At 36.2% G+C, this 20,296-nt stretch overlaps 4 protein-coding genes across 5 annotated transcripts; 1 reads left to right on the forward strand and 3 right to left on the reverse strand.

Moving 5' to 3' along the window:
* The first annotated feature begins 360 nt into the window (after positions 1-360).
* Positions 361-4,748, forward strand: zgc:101040 (Arylamine N-acetyltransferase, pineal gland isozyme NAT-10). The gene is made up of 2 exons (XM_051134655.1): positions 361-444; positions 3,634-4,748. Exon 2 carries the CDS (start codon positions 3,641-3,643, stop codon positions 4,511-4,513), a length of 873 nt encoding a protein of 290 aa, XP_050990612.1. The 5' UTR covers positions 361-444; positions 3,634-3,640; the 3' UTR covers positions 4,514-4,748.
* Positions 4,749-5,781: 1,033 nt separating this feature from the next.
* LOC127180523 (UDP-glucuronosyltransferase 2A2-like) lies at positions 5,782-15,323 on the reverse strand. The gene is made up of 2 exons (XM_051134635.1): positions 15,221-15,323; positions 5,782-7,984 (listed from the first exon to the last, which is right to left on the reverse strand). The coding sequence occupies exon 2, from the start codon at positions 7,977-7,979 to the stop codon at positions 6,384-6,386; it is 1,596 nt and encodes a 531-aa protein (XP_050990592.1). The 5' UTR covers positions 7,980-7,984; positions 15,221-15,323; the 3' UTR covers positions 5,782-6,383.
* On the reverse strand, positions 9,222-15,325 carry ugt5c2 (UDP glucuronosyltransferase 5 family, polypeptide C2). Of its 2 annotated transcripts, none has more exons than XM_051134634.1 (2): positions 15,221-15,325; positions 9,222-10,922 (listed from the first exon to the last, which is right to left on the reverse strand). In XM_051134634.1, the coding sequence occupies exons 1-2, from the start codon at positions 15,244-15,246 to the stop codon at positions 9,323-9,325; spliced, it is 1,626 nt and encodes a 541-aa protein (XP_050990591.1). In that variant the 5' UTR covers positions 15,247-15,325; the 3' UTR covers positions 9,222-9,322. The 2 variants fall into 2 exon arrangements, with proteins under 2 accessions (XP_050990591.1, XP_050990590.1); XM_051134633.1 differs by lacking the exon at positions 15,221-15,325 and adding an exon at positions 14,228-14,351.
* A 378-nt stretch (positions 15,326-15,703) lies between these two features.
* LOC127180524 (UDP-glucuronosyltransferase 2C1) lies at positions 15,704-18,932 on the reverse strand. Its single transcript, XM_051134636.1, has 2 exons — positions 18,835-18,932; positions 15,704-17,490 (listed from the first exon to the last, which is right to left on the reverse strand). The coding sequence occupies exon 2, from the start codon at positions 17,483-17,485 to the stop codon at positions 15,890-15,892; it is 1,596 nt and encodes a 531-aa protein (XP_050990593.1). The 5' UTR covers positions 17,486-17,490; positions 18,835-18,932; the 3' UTR covers positions 15,704-15,889.
* Between the last annotated feature and the right edge of the window lie 1,364 nt (positions 18,933-20,296).

Genomic DNA, 20,296 nt, shown 5'->3' on the forward strand with positions numbered 1-20,296 from the left:
CAGTACATATTTACCATACATGTCCACTGGTATACCACTGTACAAACATTCTTAAACCTACTTGTTCTCCTGTATGTAACAAAAAAAAAAAAAAAAAAAAACAAAAAAAAAAAAAAGGCTTACTTGGAAAAGTCTTTGCTCCCTTGGTGCTCCATACTGAGTCCATTCCTCGAAAAGTAAAAATTATTTTATTTTATTTTATTAACACATAATGACATAATTCTCTAATTTGAAACACGTTGGAAAATATGCTGACTCAACATATGTAGATGATTTTCTTTTCTTTAATAATTAATTTATTTAAACCTGTGACACTGCACTGTGGTTTAAGGGTTAACTCTCAGTTATCCAGCATCCAGTCCCTCATTCTGAAGACATTCACTCTTGGAGACACTTTCTTCTCACTAGCAAATTCACTTGACAACTCACTGGCTTCATCTAAGGGTAAGAACATTTTTAGTTACACAAATTAATCTTTAGATAGTTCTTTATGTATTAATTAAATCACTTATTTATTTATTTATTTTGCTCATATATCTGTTGATGTGTTACCACTCTTTAAATAGGTGCTATTTTTTTTTCTTATCATCTTATCATTGTATATTCTTTTTGTAGGTTTCTAATTATCACCAATTTATAATGTTTTTTTATAATTTTTTTTTTTTTTTTTTAAATAACTGATTATTACACATACATACATACATGCAATTTAAATACTGAAACATTTTATGTCATTTTAGTGACCACGGTATATAGGAAAATTTCATCAGGATTTTTGTATTGTTTTTCCGAATAAGAAAGAATGAACAAAAGAAAAAAAATACTGTAGAAGTAAAATTTTAAAAGAAAAAGACTTTTGTTTTATGCTGTGTGCAGAAAATTTTAAATTTCAAGTCCCAACATTTTCCCTAAATTCTCCTGAAGCCAAGCAACCAGCTTCACCAGACTGAACTGCAAACACAATAAGCTTGTTTGAGATGACAAACACCTCGCCTTGAATGTAGATGAGAGCAGATGGCTGCAGTCAGAGAAGGAACCCAATAAGAGCTGTCAATTCTCACTTCTCATAGCGCACAGACAATTTACTTGAACAAATGCAAAGAACTTTTTTTTAAATATCACATTCACATCTTTTGTTGCTAATTAAGTGGATGCATTGAAAATGTATTAGAGCTGATATTATTAACAGAATAACATTAGACAAGAACAAGACAAGAGTTGTGAGCCTCAGCCTGTCACTGATGGCATTTTAACCGGTGTGGCGAATAATCAGGTCTGCTGTTGACTGGGTCTGAGGTATAATAGTACACATTTCCAAATTATGATGTGATTTTTTGCCAATTTGCTTTAACCGATTTAGGTCTAGATTTAGGGGTGGGCCTATATAATTTTTGCAAGTCGACAAGTAATGCTTATCTTATTCTGTAGTTATTTAATTATTCTATTCTAATTCTTCTAAGAGTGCAAAGTATTGAAAACCAAAAAGGTCTGTTAAAACAATGCTTGCATGTTGTGTGTCCCATCATATAATAAAAAGTTCCACACACTTGTGTTCTTAAAACTCACTTACGCCAAAGACAGGAGATACGTATATGTAGACAAGTGGTGTTGGGGAGTATCTAGTTACATGTAACAGAATTACGTAATTTAATTACAAAATTAGTTATAGTTATTGAGAAAAAATGTACAATCAAATTCCAGTTACTTTTGAAAATGTTAAAGAGGGTAACATCTGAATTTTTTCACACACACACCCACATACAGATGTAACTGACTTCTTTCATAAATTGTATTGACTGCTCTAAAATGAGACATCAATGTTTCAGGAGTTTAGGACACAGAATAGGACACATTTATTTGATAACTGTTTTTTTACATATTTTTTTTATTTGGGTTTATGCATATGCTTTAAGATATATGTTTAAGATTAATTGTTTTTTTCCAAGGCATTGTTAAATGCCAGTGTTTCCTGTCATAACTATACAAACCTATTTCAAAACCAGTATCATAGCTATTAAACTATTTCTTGTTATGATTTTAAATCTGTATTTAATCTCAGAATGATCTCAAAGTAAATAAGAGCTGTTAAGTCTGAATTTGTGCTTTAAATTAAATTATTACACAGCTTTGGAAACACCCCTGGCAAAGTGTGGTTTTGGATGATATCAGCATAAATCCTGATCATTTTGTGGTGCAAATAAATTAAAGTAACTTGACATTATCATTGAAGACCAGCAATAATAATTTTCATTTTGATTATATAATAATGGCAATATATACATGTCAAAGTCAGACATGCCCCTTTGCCAGCTGTGACGGTGTATTTTGATGAATCAAAAATTTACGTTTTTTCTATGTATAAACTGTTTATGTAATAAAATATGTTTTCGTAGTTTGTGTTGTCCCTTATTAGTGCAAAATTATCACAAATTAAAAAGGATTCATGCCAATATTGCCCAAAACCCCACTTTTCTAGGGCGTTTCCAAACTTTTGGAGGGCAATTGTGTTATTCCCCGATAACAACTGGTAAAAGCTAATAACACAGACTCACCTGGGTAGCTTAAGTCGGCACTATACGCTTGCTACTTTTTCTTGGTGAAAGCTTTTCATTTGATTAACTAATTAAATATTAAATCTCAATTCAATACTATGTGTACAATTTTTTAATTCTGTCATCCTGGTGTTGTGGACTTGCTCTCTTGTTTAATATGAACGCAACTGCTTCCATTTTGTTTTGTACACCGTAATGAATTATAAGATAACTAACAAACTAGTACTGTAAATACTAGTACTTATTTATGTGATGAAATGTTGTGTAACAAAAGTTGTATGACTGCACTGTATCCCTTAAATGTCCGTCTAGTCCGTCTTAAACTTGCCACCTGCTAGCAACTGATTTCTTCATGGAAGCTTTGTGTTTTATTATTTCAACTCAGATCAGTGTTTCATATTTAATTGTTCACTTTCGTGGCAAGCAGCTGTGTAATAAGTGGGATAAATGTACGTCCAGCCAGTTGTTATCACAAAATAAAGATGTATATTACATCTTTCTTACTTATGATCTTAATTCAAATGATGAAGGATTTTGAAAGTCTGACAGTAATCAGTTTGTTACAGAGTGCTACTGTAAGGTTAACTCTGCCTGATTTAAATGTTTCAAATGATTAACATTTGAACATATTAGAAATGTAGAAAAGTAATTAAATGTAATGTTACATTACTTCAAAAAAGTAATTCAAAATTTACACTACTTGTTACATTTTAAATAGGGTAACTTGTAATCTGTAACCTAATACATTTCCAAAGTAACCTTCCCAACACTGCAAGTGATCAAGTGTAAAGAGCGTAAGTGTGGGCATTGGGACAGGCCCATTCCCAAAGATACAAAGGACAGGGTACACAAATGACTCACAGTTGGTAGACTAAAAACTAAAAAACAAGCCTGGTTTAGGATGATCAAACGCAGCAATGATTTGGTAGCAGCACAGAGACACAGTATTAATACTTTTCAGGAAAATGAACCTAAAAATGGTGTACATATAGTTGTCACTGCACAACAAATTGTATATTATAAGACGAAAGGGGAAATTCATATTTTAGCTTAAAAACTGTTTTTGCATTGTTTCTTGAAGGAATCTAATGGATCTACAAGGGTATTTCAACAGGATTGGGTTTACTGGCCCATACGACAAACCTGATCTGGACACTTTACGCACCATCCATAAGCTTCATGTTATGACTATTCCCTTTGAGAACCTCAGCATCCATTGTGGGGAGAAGAACACGACGGACCTGCACATCATCTATGATAAATTAGTCAAGAGCAATCGGGGTGGCTGGTGTTGTGAAAACAACCTCTTGTTCTCATGGGTCCTAAAGGAGATGGGTTACAAATACACCACACTAGGCTCCAAGGTGTTTAACAAGTTCCAAAATGATTTCTACCACGTGGACTCCCATCTCATCAATATGGTGGAGATTGATGGGAAGCATTACATTACTGATGTGAGCTATGGAGTGTCGTGCCAACTGTGGTATCCCTTAGAGATGATCTCGGGTAAAGATCAGCCGCAGCCACCAGGTGTTTTCCGCCTACTTAACAATGGGGAGACATGGGTTCTGGAGAAGACCTCAAGAAAGCAAGTGGTCAAAGATAAGGTCTATGCTAATTCTAGCCTTATTGACAAGCGCCTGACAAAGATAATGTATTGCTTCCCATTAACACCCCGTGACAAAGAACATTTTGTAGAAACCCTGGATTGCTTGCAGACCAGCCCAGATTCTCGGTTTGTGCTAAAGTCCATTTGCTCCCTTCAGACACCCAATGGCTTCAGAGCTCTGATTGGCTGGACTTACAGCGAGATCATATACAACCCAGAAGAGGACTCTGACTTGGTGGTCATGAAGGAAATCCCTGACTGTGAAATAGAGGCTGTGCTTCAGGAAAAGTTTAATGTGGTGTTAGTTAATAAGTTCACACCTAAAAACAACAAAGCTAATTATTGCATGTAATACTTAGAAGTGCTGTACTATGGCCTATAAGTTATGCATAAGTATGCATCTTGCATCTTAAGTATTGTCAAGCATCTTAATGGACAATGCTTGTCACCAGAGAGGGAAAAAATAAATGTAAAAACTCTCAAAATAAATAAATAAATATAAAATAAATTTAAATATAAATACACTGTAATGCCCTCAAAAAAAAAAAAAAAAACAGCTTTCAAAGGAGAAAGATGCTTGTGTACCAGCAGGGGTTGACAGGGGCATTAAACCTTGATCACACATGCTTTCTTGTGCTTCTCTGAAAAGCTTTTTTAGGATATCACACAACAGTAACCAACAAGAAGGGTTTCTGTGAAAGCCTGTTGTGCCCTGAATGCAGCAGTGTTTCTGTGTGTTTCAGCTTTTCTTATGATTTCACAATTCAATTCAATTCAAAATTGCTTTATATATATATGTATATATATATATATATATATATATATATATATATATATATATATATATATATAAAATATGTATATGTACTCATGATTTATGTTTGTCTCAGTGATTGTTAGAAACATGTATGCTCTAAAACGCTGCATTTAACACTTCTTTAAACTACAATCTAATAAAATGTTTATCGCTTACTAATTAAGTCTGTAAATGTTTGCCCAGCCTGCTGATGAAATAGCATGCAGATAACATTGTGAGTTACAACTTGTTACTAATAAACAGGTCAGGGTAATATTTAAATTAAGCAGATTTGAGTTTGCCGCAGTTAAGTAGTTTACAGAAAATGTGAACTTTTCTCTAAATATCACCATCTTTGATTAAAAAGTGACCAATTACAATGCATTAAGTAAATAAATTATACATGCAAAAGATTTTTAAATAGTCTCTCTCTCATTATTAACAGAAGGAACGTGGATGTACAGTATAATACTTGTACAGATGTTGATTACAAAGGTTGAGCCACTGCACAGAATATATTTGAACTGATACGAAATTACATTTATTTTCATGTCATGTCTCTTTTATCATGTCTCTTTTTTAACATTCCAAATGTTTGAGGTTGAGGTTGAATTTTACAGGGTCAAATATCAGAGTAAATAGGCTATTATTATGGCTAATTTTAACTAGTAATGTGAATATTTAGGATTATTCAAGTTTTTTTTCTGTAAAAAAATGGATCACTATTAAGACAAATTCAGATACATAAAACATTGTATTTATTATTTATTTACATTAACAAGTAATTCATCATAAAGAGAAAATCAACAGAAGAATACAAGTAATACAAAGATTCAGACAGTCTTTATAATTGTAAAGCTAGAACAGGGAGTGATTAAAGAATAGTGAAAGCATAGAGGAACAAGATTTTCTTTTCTTTGCTAAGATGCAGTGTGTTGGTAAGTGTGTTCATGTCCAGTTCTTTACTACTTATGTGATGAACAGTACACTGAACTTTGTTAAATAAAACATTTAAAACTAACAATGACATTATGTAGAGTCTGGCTCAAAAAGGTGAGGATGTTTAGTTTTCAGGCCAGATGCTACTTGTCGTTATTAATTGTTGTTCCAAGTTCAGTGTACTGCTCATTACATAAATAGTAAAGAATGAGACTTATATTATGTACAAATTATGTACAAGATTATATGTACAAATAATCTACTTCAAGGCAGTGGGACAGGGGGAGACACAACAGAATGGTCGAAAGTTTTTATTTCAAACATTAAAAAAAAAGCATAGCATAAGGATTCAATATTAATTATTCTATCAAATGTGATAAATGGGAACACGCAATTTGAATTAGTACATATTTATTTATTTATTACACATTAGACAGTCAAACTTAATTATATTTGTTGTAAATTATCTACTTCATATGCAAATGTGTCAGTCAGTTTTCTTTTTTCTGCTGCAGCACTTAACACACAGATATCTAATTGTAAAAAATATGGAGAGAGTAAATATTAGAAGAACTGTGAACAATGTAACTGCAACATCTACTGAGTAATAGGAGTACCATGGCAGTTTGTAGGAATCTGAACGAAGGTGAGCAGCACCTTTGTGTCTCATTACAAACTCAATCCAGAAGAGGGCACTGTCCAAAGGTTTAACTGGTGTGTCTCTGTGCAGATGAGAGAGTCTCTGCATGCTCAGCCTGTAGGATGGATCACTGATTACTTCCTGAATAGCCGCGTGCAATGTGTTTTTATCTAAAGTTGCGATGGTAACTATCTTGGCTCCTCCCCTCTCTTGTAAACGAAGAAGATTGTCATACTGGTCAAAAAAAAGTGGGATTCCAACCACTGGAACACCATGATACAAGGCTTCTTGAACCCCGTTGGTTCCACCATGAGCAATAAAAAGTTTGGTCTTTGGATGCCCTAGAAGATCGTTCTGTGGCATCCAGTCAACCAGTAATGTGTTGTTGCCCAAAGTAGATGGTCTTTTTCCAGTGTATCTCCAAATCACCTTTTGAGGGAGATGAGCAAGAGCAGCGGCTATTTCTTCTGTTAACTCATCTGGTAGGACACTGATAAATGACCCTAAAGACATGATAACAACTCCGTGCTCTCCAGAACTTTGCATGAAGTTTTCCAGGTCATGTGGAAGGGCATTTGCTGGTTTGCACTGGAAGCCGCCAACGTAGATGATATTTGGCATTGTTGGACGTGGAAATTCAAAAACAAAATCAACCCTCATAAGCCATATATCAGCCCCCTGGAGAAGTTCATGAAAACGTACAGGTGGATCGAAATATTTGTCACAAAGTGCTTGGTACTGTGCCAAATTAAAATAGCCATATTGAAAGTACATTAGCCAATAATAGAAAACATTTTGTACTCGTTGAAAGAAGTTCATTTTGTCTGTGTTTCTAGAACTTGTGATAGGGATGTAGGACAGTGGTGAAGGTGCGACCTCAAAATGTCCCTCTACAGTAATGATCCATCTCACATTATATACCGTGGGTAACTTCAATTTATGAGCCAGGAGAATGCCTGCACCCCATACTGGATCAGTGAGTACCAGATCATACTGCTTTTCTTTAAACATCTTCATAATTTCCACACTTTCAAACATGTTTGTTATAAGCTGACATACCATTTCATTAATTTTATAAATGTGATTAAGCGTATCCAGATACATCCAAACGTGGTCCAGCCAGTTGATTTTTCCTTTTTCATAGTCGATTGCTTTGGAAAGCATGTCATCTACAAATTCTTCATCCATTCCTTTGGTGTTAGGTATGGTTATAGAGCTGTAATAAGTTGAATTCTCCTTGATGAACCAGCTATTGGAGGTGCGTAAAACATCAACGCTGTGTCCTTGATCATGTAAAGCCTTGATGATGATGTCCATGTTCAACCAGTGACTTCCCTCCAAAGGCACCACCAAGATTTTGCCACCATCACAAAAAGAACCAAAAAGTATTGTGATTGGTATCCAGAGCGGGACAGAAAACATGTTCTTAGAAAACGGTGTCATCTTGCCTGTAAATGATAAAATAATTACTTGTCAAAGCAAGAAAAATTATCTTCATCAAATTCATTCAAATTCATTTTTTAAAAAAGTAGAAAACTACACATGATATCTGAAATAATAGAAATTCCACATATATTTTAAATAAACACCCTTTTGTTAAAAAGAAAAAAAAAACTGTTGTTTTAAGCGATGAACCTTAAATTACTTATATTGACTGGCATACGCTTCTTAGTTCAGCGCCGATATCTTTATCTTTGCATGTTACTCCATCTCTGAAACTGACTGAGCTTAGCATTAGCAGCAAGTCCAAAGTGCCAAGTTTATTAGTAACATGAACTGTATGGCACATATATGTCTTTACAGTGCACACTTTAACTCAAATGTACATTTGCTAGTAATATAAGTTTGATAGACAGGAATTTCTACTACTTTTCAACACTATGATACATTTTTGCACACTTGCTATTAATAATTGTTAGAGAGTAATTTGAGAGTAATTTGACTCAGTGTCAATTTAATTTCTCCTGCGTATTTTGGTTTAGCCATTAAACACTGTTTATATAGTAAGCTTCTGTCGTGCATGTTTTGGCTACCGTACAGAGCCCCAGACATGACATATTTGTTTAAAAAAACCCCAACAATAATTAGTTATCTCATGACCACAAATTAACAATGTGTTTGTTAAATCGTGAGCACAGTTTAATAACTCACTGCTTTGTGTTAAGCACATCATGAGCACAATTTACAAATTCATTCATTCATTTTAAGTAAATCATGAGCACCATTTAGACCTAATTTGTTACCTCATTTTTTGCAAATTCGTTCTGTTCATAGAATATTTGCTTATTGCACCCTCTGCAGGCTACATCCACATTACAGTCATGTCATAGAGGAGAGTGGGAATGGTTGCAAAAATGGGGCAGTTGCAACATGGTTTATTGGTTCAATAAGTAATGAACAAAAGCTTCAGTGATGATATTTGTACTACACATGCTCAATTTTTCTTCCCGTGTATCATGTTCGGGCCTTCGTACAACCACACCACCAATATGTCACTTACCATTTATGTGGTCAAAAAGATCACTTCACGTAAACTCAGAAAGATCAAATCATTATTCAAGGCAGTGGGAGACAATTTTTAGTCAAAATTAGACTTTTTTTTTCAAACATTTAAAAAAATGCATAAACAGCATAAAAATTGTATTATTAATTATTCCATTAAATGTGATGAATGGGAATATGCAATTTAAATTTATCCATATGTATGCATTTATTTATTTTCACACATTAGACAGTCAAAACATTATTATATTTGTTGTAAATGATCTACTTCATATGCAAATGTGTTAGTCAGTTTTCTTTTTTCTGCTGCAGCACTTAACACACAGATATCTAACTGTGAAAAATATGGAGAGACTGAATATCAGAACAACTGTGAACAATGTAACTGCAACATCTGCTGAGTAATAGGAGTACCATGGCAGTTTGTAGGATTCTGAACGAAGGTGAGCAGCACCTTTGTGTCTTATTACAAACTCAATCCAGAAGAGGGCACTGTCCAAAGGTTTAACTGGTGTGTCTCTGTGCAGATGAGAAAGTCTTTGCATGCTCAGCCTGTAGGATGGATCACTGATTACTTCCTGAATAGTCGCGTGCAATGTGTTTTTATCTAAAGTTGCAATGGTAACTATCTTGGCTCCTCCCCTACTTTGTAATCTAACAAGATTGTCGTACTGGTCAAAAAAAAGTGGGATTCCAACCACTGGAACACCATGATACAAAGCTTCTTGAACCCCGTTGGTTCCACCATGAGCAATAAAAAGTTTGGTCTTTGGATGCCCTAGAAGATCGTTCTGTGGCATCCAGTCAATCAGTAATGTGTTGTTGCCCAAAGTAGATGGTCTTTTTCCAGTGTATCTCCAAATCACCTTTTGAGGGAGACGAGCAAAGGCAGAGGCTATTTCTTCTGTTAACTCATCTGGTAGGACACTGATAAATGACCCTAAAGACATGATAACGACTCCGTGCTCTCCAGAACTTTGCATGAAGTTTTCCAGGTCATGTGGAAGGGCGCTCGCTGGTTTGCACTGGAAGCCGCCAATGTAGATGATATTTGGCATTGTTGGACGTGGAAATTCAAAAACAAAATCAACCCTCATAAGCCATATATCAGCCCCCTGGAGAAGTTCCTGAAAGCGTACAGGTGGATCGAAATATTTGTCACAAACTGCTTGGTACTGGGCCAGATTAAAACGGCTACACTGAATGTCCATTAGCAAATAGAAGAAAATATTTTCAACTCGTTGGAAGAAATTCATTTTGTCTGTGTTTTTAGATCCTGTGATAGGGATGTAAGACATTGGTGAGGGAGCGATTTCAAAGTGTCCCTCTCCATTAGAGGTCCATCTCACATTATAAACCATGGGTACCTTGAGTTTATGAGCCAGGATAATGCCTGCACCCCACCCCGGATCAGTGAGCACCAGATCGTACTGCTTTTCCATCAGTGTTTTCAGAATTTCCTCACTTTCCAATATGTTAGTTATAAACTGACATACCATTTCATGGGATTCATAAATGGCTCTAACCATATCCCAAAACAGCCATACTCCGCCTAGCCAGGAACTCTTTCCTCGTTCATAGTCAATCATGTTGTTGAGTACGTCCTTTACAAATTCTTCATTGATACCTTTGGTGTTAGGTACATTTATAGAGTTGTAGTACGTTGAGTTCTCCTTGACGAACCAGCTGTTATATGTGCGCATTACATCGACATTGTGTCCTCGACCATGTAAAGCCTTGAGGATGATGTCCATGTTCACCCAGTGACTTCCCTCCAGAGGCACCACCAAGATTTTGCCACCATCACAAAGAGAACCAAATATGATTACGATTGTTGTCCAGAGTGAGACAGAAACCATGTTCTTAGAAAATGGTGTCATCTTTCTGAAAATTATAAAATAACTGGATTACATTGGATAATATTATATGTTGTACAGTACTGTATAGTCCAGGGGTGGCGAACATCGGTCCTGGAGAGCCGCAGCCCTGCATAGTTTTGCTTCAACCCTAATCAAATGCACCTGAACAAGCTAATCAAGGTCTGAAGGGTTACTAGAAAGCTACAGGCAGGTGAGTTTTAATTAGGGTTGGAGCTGAACTCTGCAGGGCAGTGGCTCTCCAGGACCGGAGTTCGCCACCCCTGGTATAGTCAGTTAAAAGTGCAATAGGTGATTATCTTTAGAAACATTTTTTGTTATGCTGGTTAAAAGTCTCTTCAGATCCTGATAGCAATCATTACATTAAGTGGTCTACTTGTATTTCTATGTTTTGTGACGAGTCGGCTGCCTCCCCCTACTTATCAGCATCTCCCCATCCCTTAATCGCACGCTAAGTGTGCCTCTTCCTTTCCAAACACTGCCCCTCTTTCACAGAACCCCCCCGCACAACGAGGTCACGAGAATGGTATGTATTTGCATACCTCTGCGCACCCTGTTCGCACAGACAGGATACGTCATCAGCGCGTTCACATACGCTGTGTGAGAATAGAAGCCAAACATCAACAACCTGATCTTCCGTCCTGGTATTGTAATAATTTAACTAACAGTACTATAAAGTGTTCTCACGGTTAATGACATGATCTCTGCTAGAGCATTTACGGCAGTTTTGAGGCAGACTGACAACTGCGTATGTGCATAACGTGTGTCTGTACATTCTGGAAAGGTGAAGAGATGACTCGCTCTACCGACATCTGTCTCTCTTTATTTTATGTATTTCCTTTCTGGTTATGACCTGAGTTGGATGCATGCTTGTGCACATTTTTCCTCGCTCGATCCCCATGTATGTGGACGAATGTGATGACACGTGAGGCGTTTTATTAAACTCGGGGGGAAAACGCTTTCAGGGCTATCAGGCTAAAGTTAGCATTTTCCAAGATCTCCTATTGCACCTTTAAATAAAGAAATTAATAGATATAGACTAATAGCCTAGTATTCGTGTCACCCAGTTATCTGAATCCCTGGTAATCAATCAAGAAAAATAATTCACGTCTTGTCTTGTTTTCATGAGTTACTGAACCTAGACTGCTCTGAAACAGTCATTTGTCATTTGTAGATTTTATATTTTTTCTGATTTTAAAGTCCTTAATAATTATCTTCTAGATGGTGCCGCACATAGCTGCTCTTCAGTGCTTCTGGAATCATTGTTTGTTTGTCCAGTCTTTAGAGTCACTTTTTCCTGAACAGATTTGCCAGGGACGATCTTCTGAACATAAGGCAATGCACAACATTCTAACATTTTACTTGACATTTTAGTTGGAGGAGCAGTGGCCCTGCACATTAAACATCCTGATTTCCTTATGCCTCCAGCTCTTAGTATCCACTATGAAGTACAAATTCTGTTAATTCATTCTACCTGTAAATACCTTTACCTCTCTACCACACTGCATTACCCTTCACACATACAAGTGCATTTGACCTTTGTACATATATTCTGCTATATGGGGGAGGCAAGAAAAAAGCGCAAGTACTGCATTCAGTTCTTTTATATTGTCGCTATCTCAAGTCCATTTTCATGTACACAAACTATTGCGTTTTTCTGCTCATTCATATGGGAGCATAGCATCACCCTCATACGGTGGATTGTGGGATTGACAGAGGATCTTACAAAGTGTTGAAAACACCTTAGAATGTCAAGAAAAAAAAATCTGCTGTTTAGAGTTTCTGCTTCTTTTAGTGTGCAAATTATATTTGGAATCTTTACCATAGTTACACATATGCTTAAAAAAAACATTAAAGTTTGGATGCCTTCATCGTATATAGGTTCACAGGGTTTACAAAGGTTTATTAAACTGGCACTGTATCTTTATTTTGGCCATTCAAAAATGAATCTTGCATCTTTGTTAGTGTAATCCATCAGTCCATTCATTCTCCATATCACTTACATCTAGCATCCTAGCATCTCGGACCACAGGTTTTTCCTAATTTTAAACTATGGTACACTAATAACAAAAATAAAGATGTAACCTGGTGTCTATTGTTTTGTTGTCTTCTATTAAAATGGAGAAATGCAAATCCATATTTTTAAAAAGTATTTTAATGTGAAAACTAATGTATTATGGGTAAAACACCTCTGAAAACTCAATACTGTATTCATTCATAATAAAACAAGATAAAGGGGCATTATTTTTACACACTTTTTTTTAGTGTGTGAGGTTTATGGATTATTATTATTATTATTATTATTATTATTATTATTATTGTGTTGTTTAATTATTTATTTATTCATTTTTTGTAATAATAATCATATTATATTAATGAGTTAAATTGACCACATTAATAATAGTGAAAATTAATGTGCAAATAAATTAATATATATAAAAAGTATATATAAATGTTGCATTTATCCATAAATTGTGGATTACTTACAGTTATATTGACTGCTTCTGGTTTGTTCAGTGCTGTTCAGTGCTACTCTTTTTTGAATATGAGTAGATTACTCCTTTAGCATAATATATGGGAAGTTATCTTTTACAATGCGGTGAGCAGCCCACAGCAATAAAGTTAAAAGTGCATAGTTAATTAGTATCATGAGCTTTATAGCAGAACATATATAAAGTGCACACTTTTACTCATCTGCAAATTTGCTAGTGATAATTATTCTACATAGAATAATTTCTACTGCTCCAACACTATGAGTATACCTTTGCACACTTGTTTATTACAAAACAACACAAATACTGATTAAAGAATAATTTTGCTCAGTGCCCATTTAACTGTATGTTATCAGTATCTGGACTATGAACTGTGACTGTGACTGTGGGTGAAAGAGCACTGAGGGTATAAGATCACATGGTGCAATGCATAAATTCAAAATGAATACAGTCTGTTGAGTTTTGTGAACATGCTGCATACAAAGGCAAATATCTCAGTAATCAGTAGGTATGATTAGATCACACACAACTTTGCTTTCTACACCAGCCTATTGCTTTTTTCCACATTATTAAAGACAGACAAGATTGTGCAATGGTTGTGACATTTAAAATGTTCAGTGAATGTATTTTATGAACTAAGTACTTGCATAATTGTATCTACATTATCTATAGATCTATCAAATACGATAAAGAAAATGTCTCAGGTTACGCATATATCCATGGTTCCCTGAAAGGGAACGAGACATTGCATCCTAGCAATGTGAAGCACACATCTAAACACAAAATAACATTGGCCGGCAACAGCCTATGACATTACTACCTGTACGACCATAGTGTAAAAGGATGCCGGAGAAACATGTCACCCACTTCATCATCTGAAGAAGATGAAGCACATCTCCAATCCATGCCAAGGGGACACAGTGTGTCTCAGGGAATCATGTTTATATGCGTAACCTGAGATGTTCCCTTTCAAGGCACTGTGATTTTGTCCTAGCAGTTGCTATGGGGAACAAAATAGCCACTCTGCCATGCTGAGGGGGGCGCATGCCATATTCTAAGAGGCGAGCACTAAACTACAAAACTAAGACTACACATGGTCAATATACAAGATTTGATTCCTTTAAGGGAATATAGCCAGGCATCTAGGTTTCACCATTTTACCAGATACTATATTATGAATTATAAAAGCCCCAACAACTCATAATAAATATCTTACATTACACAGTTTCTTATTCTATATAAAGAAACAGAAACAACAAGGACTTTCTGAAAGAGAAAACACTTCCCGTCAGATTTCTTCCATGTCCCGCCTACAGATCACAGTTCCTAGCTGTCTCGGCAGCCGCGAGACCCGGTTGTAGGCGCTAAATTCTTATCCCTCAGAGAATCAAGCATACAAGACATTTCCCAGCCTTCCCGTTGAGAGGCTAATGTGCTCATGCACACGCGGTCTACAATCTTGAGTGAAAGTTAAAGCTTTATCTCACTTTACCCACACATACCAAAGAGTCATGCAAATCCTTGAGTATCAAGGCAAAACCCCTGACATGGAGGTACAAATGTTCTGAGTGTGTCCGGGTGTTCCCATAAACAAATGGTCTCGTATGAAGAGGATGACATGCTCCTCTGGCATCCTTTTATACTATGGTCACACTGGTAGTATAAGTCATAGGCTGTGGCTGGCCAATGTTATTTAGACGTGCTTCAAACACCGGTCAAGCCGTTCCCCGTAGTGACCGCTAGGACACATTGCAAATTCCTTTGAAAGGGAACCCAATGACCCTGCAATGTCTTTGGGTTAATTCATGATTACCTTTTCACTTCTAGAGGCCCCAACATCTACAGGCAGGATGTTGCTGCAAAGGTGCGTCACAAGGAAATAAATGTTGTCGGGGCTATTCTGGTCTTGTGTTTATTGCTCCTGAAACAACAATGGATATTATCAGAATTACTGATAAAATATAACATAGCAAACAAAATAACAAAAGAACATGGTTTCTGTTATTGAATGAATTGCTTGGTTTTCTTCACTTGCAATGCTTGTCATTTACACCCCCAAAAATGTTTTTATGAAATTTTAGACTAATGCAGGCAAAAACCTGTCCAAAGATCAATTCACTGAAATGTAAGATACTTTTGATTTTGAGATACTTTTTGATTTTGATTTGACTTGATGTGTCACAAAGACCAAACTGTGCCTCAAGGTAGTGGGATGGGGGATGTTGTGAAAAATGAAGCTAAATAGAAAACAGATTAAAATTATTTTCCTATGAATTGTATAGAGCTTAAAAAAACACACACATGCACAGACAGAGGAAGAATTCAGTATTTATTCAAGTGAATGTACCTGATGAATGCCAACACACAATTTGGATGCAGTTTCAAATTTTTTTTTTCATGTTTCCTTTTCATCACACATTAAACAGAATCAAAAGACATTAAACAGAATCAATATAAGTGATCTACTTCTTATGCAAATATGTCAGTCAGTTTTCTTTTTTCTGCTGCAGCACTTAACACACAGATATCTAACTGTGAAAAATATGGAGAGAGTAAATATTAGAACAACTGCGAACAATGTAACTGCAACATCTGCTGAGTAATAGGAGTACCATGGCAGTTTGTAGGATTCTGAACGAAGGTGAGCAGCACCTTTGTGTCTCATTACAAACTCAATCCAGAAGAGGGCACTGTCCAAAGGTTTAACTGGTGTGTCTCTGTGTAGATGAGAGAGTCTCTGCATGCTCAGCCTGTAGGATGGATCACTGATTACTTCCTGAATAGCTGCGTACAATGTGTTTTTATCTAAAGTTCCGATGGTAACTATCTTGGCTCCTCCCCTTTCTTGTAAACGAAGAAGATTGTCATACTGGTCAAAAAAGAATGGGATTCCAACTACTGGAACACCATGATACAAAGCCTCTTGAACCCCGTTGGTTCCACCATGTGCAATAAAAAGTTTGGTCTTTGGATGCCCTAGAAGATCGTTCTGTGGCATCCAGTCAACCAGTAATGTGTTGTTGCCCAAAGTAGATGGTCTTTTTCCAGTGTATCTCCAAATCACCTTTTGAGGGAGACGAGCAAAAGCAGTGGCTATTTCTGCTGTTAACTCATCTGGTAGGACACTGATAAATGACCCTAAAGACATGATTATGACTCCGTGCTCTCCAGAACTTTGCATGAAGTTTTCTAGGTCATGCGGAAGGGCGTTCGCTGGTTTGCACTGAAAGCCGCCAATGTAGATGATATTTGGCATTGTTGGACGTGGAAATTCAAAAACAAAATCAACCCTCATAAGCCATATATCAGCCCCCTGGAGAAGTTCCTGAAAGCGTACAGGTGGATCAAAATATTTGTCACAAAGTACTTGGTACTGTTGCATATTAAAGTGGGAATACAGAATGTTCATTAGAAAATAGGAATAAATATTTTTTACTCTTTGAAAAAAATTCATTTTGTCTGTGTTTCTAGATCCTGTGACAGGGATGTAGGACATTGGTGAGGGAGCGATGTCAAAGTGTCCCTCTCCAGTAGCACTCCATCTCACATTATAAACCATGGGTAACTTGAGTTTATGAGCCAGGATAATGCCTGCACCCCATACCGGATCGGTGAGCACCAGATCGTACTGCTTTTCTTTCAGCGTCTTCAGAATTTCCTCACTTTCAAATATGTTTGTTATAAGCTGACAAATCATTTCTTGGGTTTTATAAATGGCACGAATTAAATCCAATTGCAGCCACACTATACTCAACCAGTGGCTCTTTCCTTTTTCATAGTCGATTAGTTTGTTGAGCATGTCATCTATAAATTCTTCATCTATTCCTTTGGTGTTAGGTATGGTTATAGAGTTGTAATAAGTTGAGTTCTCCTTTACAAACCAGCTGTTGTAGGTGCGTATTACATCAACGCTATGCCCTTGACCATGTAAAGCCTTGATGAGGACTTCCATGTTCACCCAGTGACTTCCCTCCAAAGGCACCACCAAGATTTTGCCACCATCACAGAAAGAACCAAAACAGAATGCAATTGTAATCCAGAGTGAGACGGAAACTGTATTCTTAGAAAATGGTCTCATCTTGCCTGTAAGTGACAAAATAATTGGATGACACTTTAGGTTTTTCAGACCATATGCAAATAAATAAATAAATAAATAATAATAAAATAAAATAATATTAATAAAACCAAATAAATGGATAATTGTTATTTTGTCTTTGTAATTGTCTTTGTATTCTCTAAATTTTGACTTGATTTGAAACGATTATTTAAATAAATGACATCTAATTTGCGCTCTAAAGGGGCAATGTTGCAAGTAGTGCTCACTTCAGAGCCAAATGACATCCAACTCCCCCTCTATGGATGCAGTGGGTGGAGTTTGACCTAGTCCAGCTCCACAGGTTAGGGTTATGGTGTGGTCGGGGTGTCTAGCTCTACCCGTTACATCCAGTGAGGGGGAGCTGGACGTCAGCTCTGCCCATTGGCTCTGCAGTGAGCAGCCTTTCCAGTTTTGGGCGACTTAATTTTTATGTGAAACATGATTATTGGGTCCAAACTAACCCTTAGGACGTTGTAACAGTTCATTCAAATTCGCCACCAAATTACCATCAGAGTGTTCCAATTTGCAGATTGTTTTTGAGTTGCTGGCATTAGTGAGCTACCCAGGCAGCCCTGAAAAAGTTGTTAGGATTTATTTAGTAAGATTTTATCTTATTTGCATTATTTACTATTGAGTGCCATTATGCATATTTTTTTCCCTTTTAATATAAAATGAAATATGAAGAACAACAAGAAAAAAATACAATATTACTCCATACCAGTGACACACTGGAGCTACTAATTTATATTTTACAAAAACAAGATTTAAAAAAAGAAAAAGAAAAAGAAAAAGAAAAGGAATAACTAAATAAATCATGAAACTTGGTGAACACTACACAATCTCTGATATAATGCAAAATCTCACATTAATAATGATCCTTTTAATTAAAGTTTATTTAATCCATAAACTGTAGATTACTAACATATATTCTGCTTTCGGCAGTGCTGATATCTTTATCTTGGCATGTTACTCTCTGTAACATGAATTATTAGAATTGCACCATATTAAGCATGATTATGCAAAATGCAATCTTTACAAACGTGATCTTTAAGCACAGATGTTTTTAAAGTGCACATTTTTATTCATATATACATTATTTCAGTGATATCAGTTCTATAGAGAAGCAGGCTAGTTTTACTTTTCAAAGAAGTTTAACTTTTCAAGAACTACTTTTCAGAGAAGTAGTTTTACTTTTTTGCATTCCTTTTTACTTTTTACTGCTCATAAAATAAAACAGCATTCATTCAAGACTAATTTCTAAACACAGACTGGCTGCCACACGCACAGATAAAGGTCTCAATAACAAGCCTGTACGATTAGATCATACATACCTTCGCAGAAAGGACACCAACCCAAACCATTAAAAGACAGAGCTGCTACAATACAACTGATTTCCACTGATATGGGATAACGCGGAAGTAACAGTATATCTAAACACCGCAACGTCAGAAAGCTGAAAAAGTGCTGCCCCCGCAGGCAGCATAGGGAAGTATGAAGGCAACAATCCAATTTTAAATCGTGTAATCAAACAACTTTTCCACATACTCATTGAATTTCTAGCGAGAAATTAGTAGTGTAATAATTAACTGTAATATATGCACACACACACACACACACACACATATATATATATAGATAGATAGATAGATAGATAGATAGATATTTAGGAAAACGTTGCCATATGGCAACAATGTACCACAATGGAAAATGGCCCAAAATTACTTTTTCAATTATGATTTACTTTTCAATTCAAATGCACATTTTTAGAAATTGATGTATCCAGTCTTAATTTCCATCACAATCTGCCACACACACATACAGACACATAAACACATGCACAAACACACTCATTATTACGGTCACTGAAGGCGAACTCATCCTCATTGTCATCACATGGAAGAGGGTAACTCACCTCCGTGAAGTTGGCACCCCATAAAAAGAAATAATGACCAAAACTATGCCATTCGTTTGTGCTACGTTTGTGCTGATTTGTGCCGCAAAAACGAACGTTTGTGCTGGTTTGGTGTTTAAGATATTAAACATTATTTTTTTGACCGTGTGACGTCACTTTCCACCCCATGTTGCCCAAATCGCTCCAAACCGGCGCAGTTCGTTTGTGCTCGATTTGTGCCCGTTTGTGCCGTTAAAATAAACACTGTATCTGTTTTCCTTCCCTAGATATAACCAAAATATTTTCGGGGCTGTGACGTCACTCTCCACCCCAGTTCGTCTAAATCACACAAAACTGGTGTCATTCGTTTGTGCTCGATTTGTGCCGGTTTGTGCGGCTAAAATAAACATTGCATCTAATTCCCTTCCTTAGAAAAAAACAAATACAATATGGGGCAGTGACGTCACTCTCCACCCCATGCCTTCCAAATCTCTCTAAACCGGTGCCGTTCCTTTGTGCTCGATTTGTGCGGGTTTGTGCCGTTAAAAGAAGTCATGTAACGATGACCGCTGCCTAAATATAACGAAAACAAAACTTTTTTACGAACAGCGACGTCACTCTGCACCCCATGCAATGTAATTCATTCCAAAATGATGCCACTGGTTTGTGCTCGATTTGTGCCTGTTTGTGCTGTTAAAAGAAACCAACCATGACCTCTCTTTAAATATAACGAAATATATCACTCTCCACCCCGTTTAGCGCCACTGCAGTTTAAAAAAAGTTAGTGTTCATGCTGCCTTAAAATTTTAAATTTAGTCAGCTCCAAGTTTGCAGTAACTTCATATTTCATATTAACTAAGTTTAAAATTCAAGGCACTTCAACAAAGAAAAATCGTATAATT

The sequence above is a fragment of the Labeo rohita genome, chromosome 18 (assembly GCF_022985175.1).
Source record: "Labeo rohita strain BAU-BD-2019 chromosome 18, IGBB_LRoh.1.0, whole genome shotgun sequence".
Taxonomy (NCBI): Eukaryota; Metazoa; Chordata; class Actinopteri; order Cypriniformes; family Cyprinidae; genus Labeo; species Labeo rohita.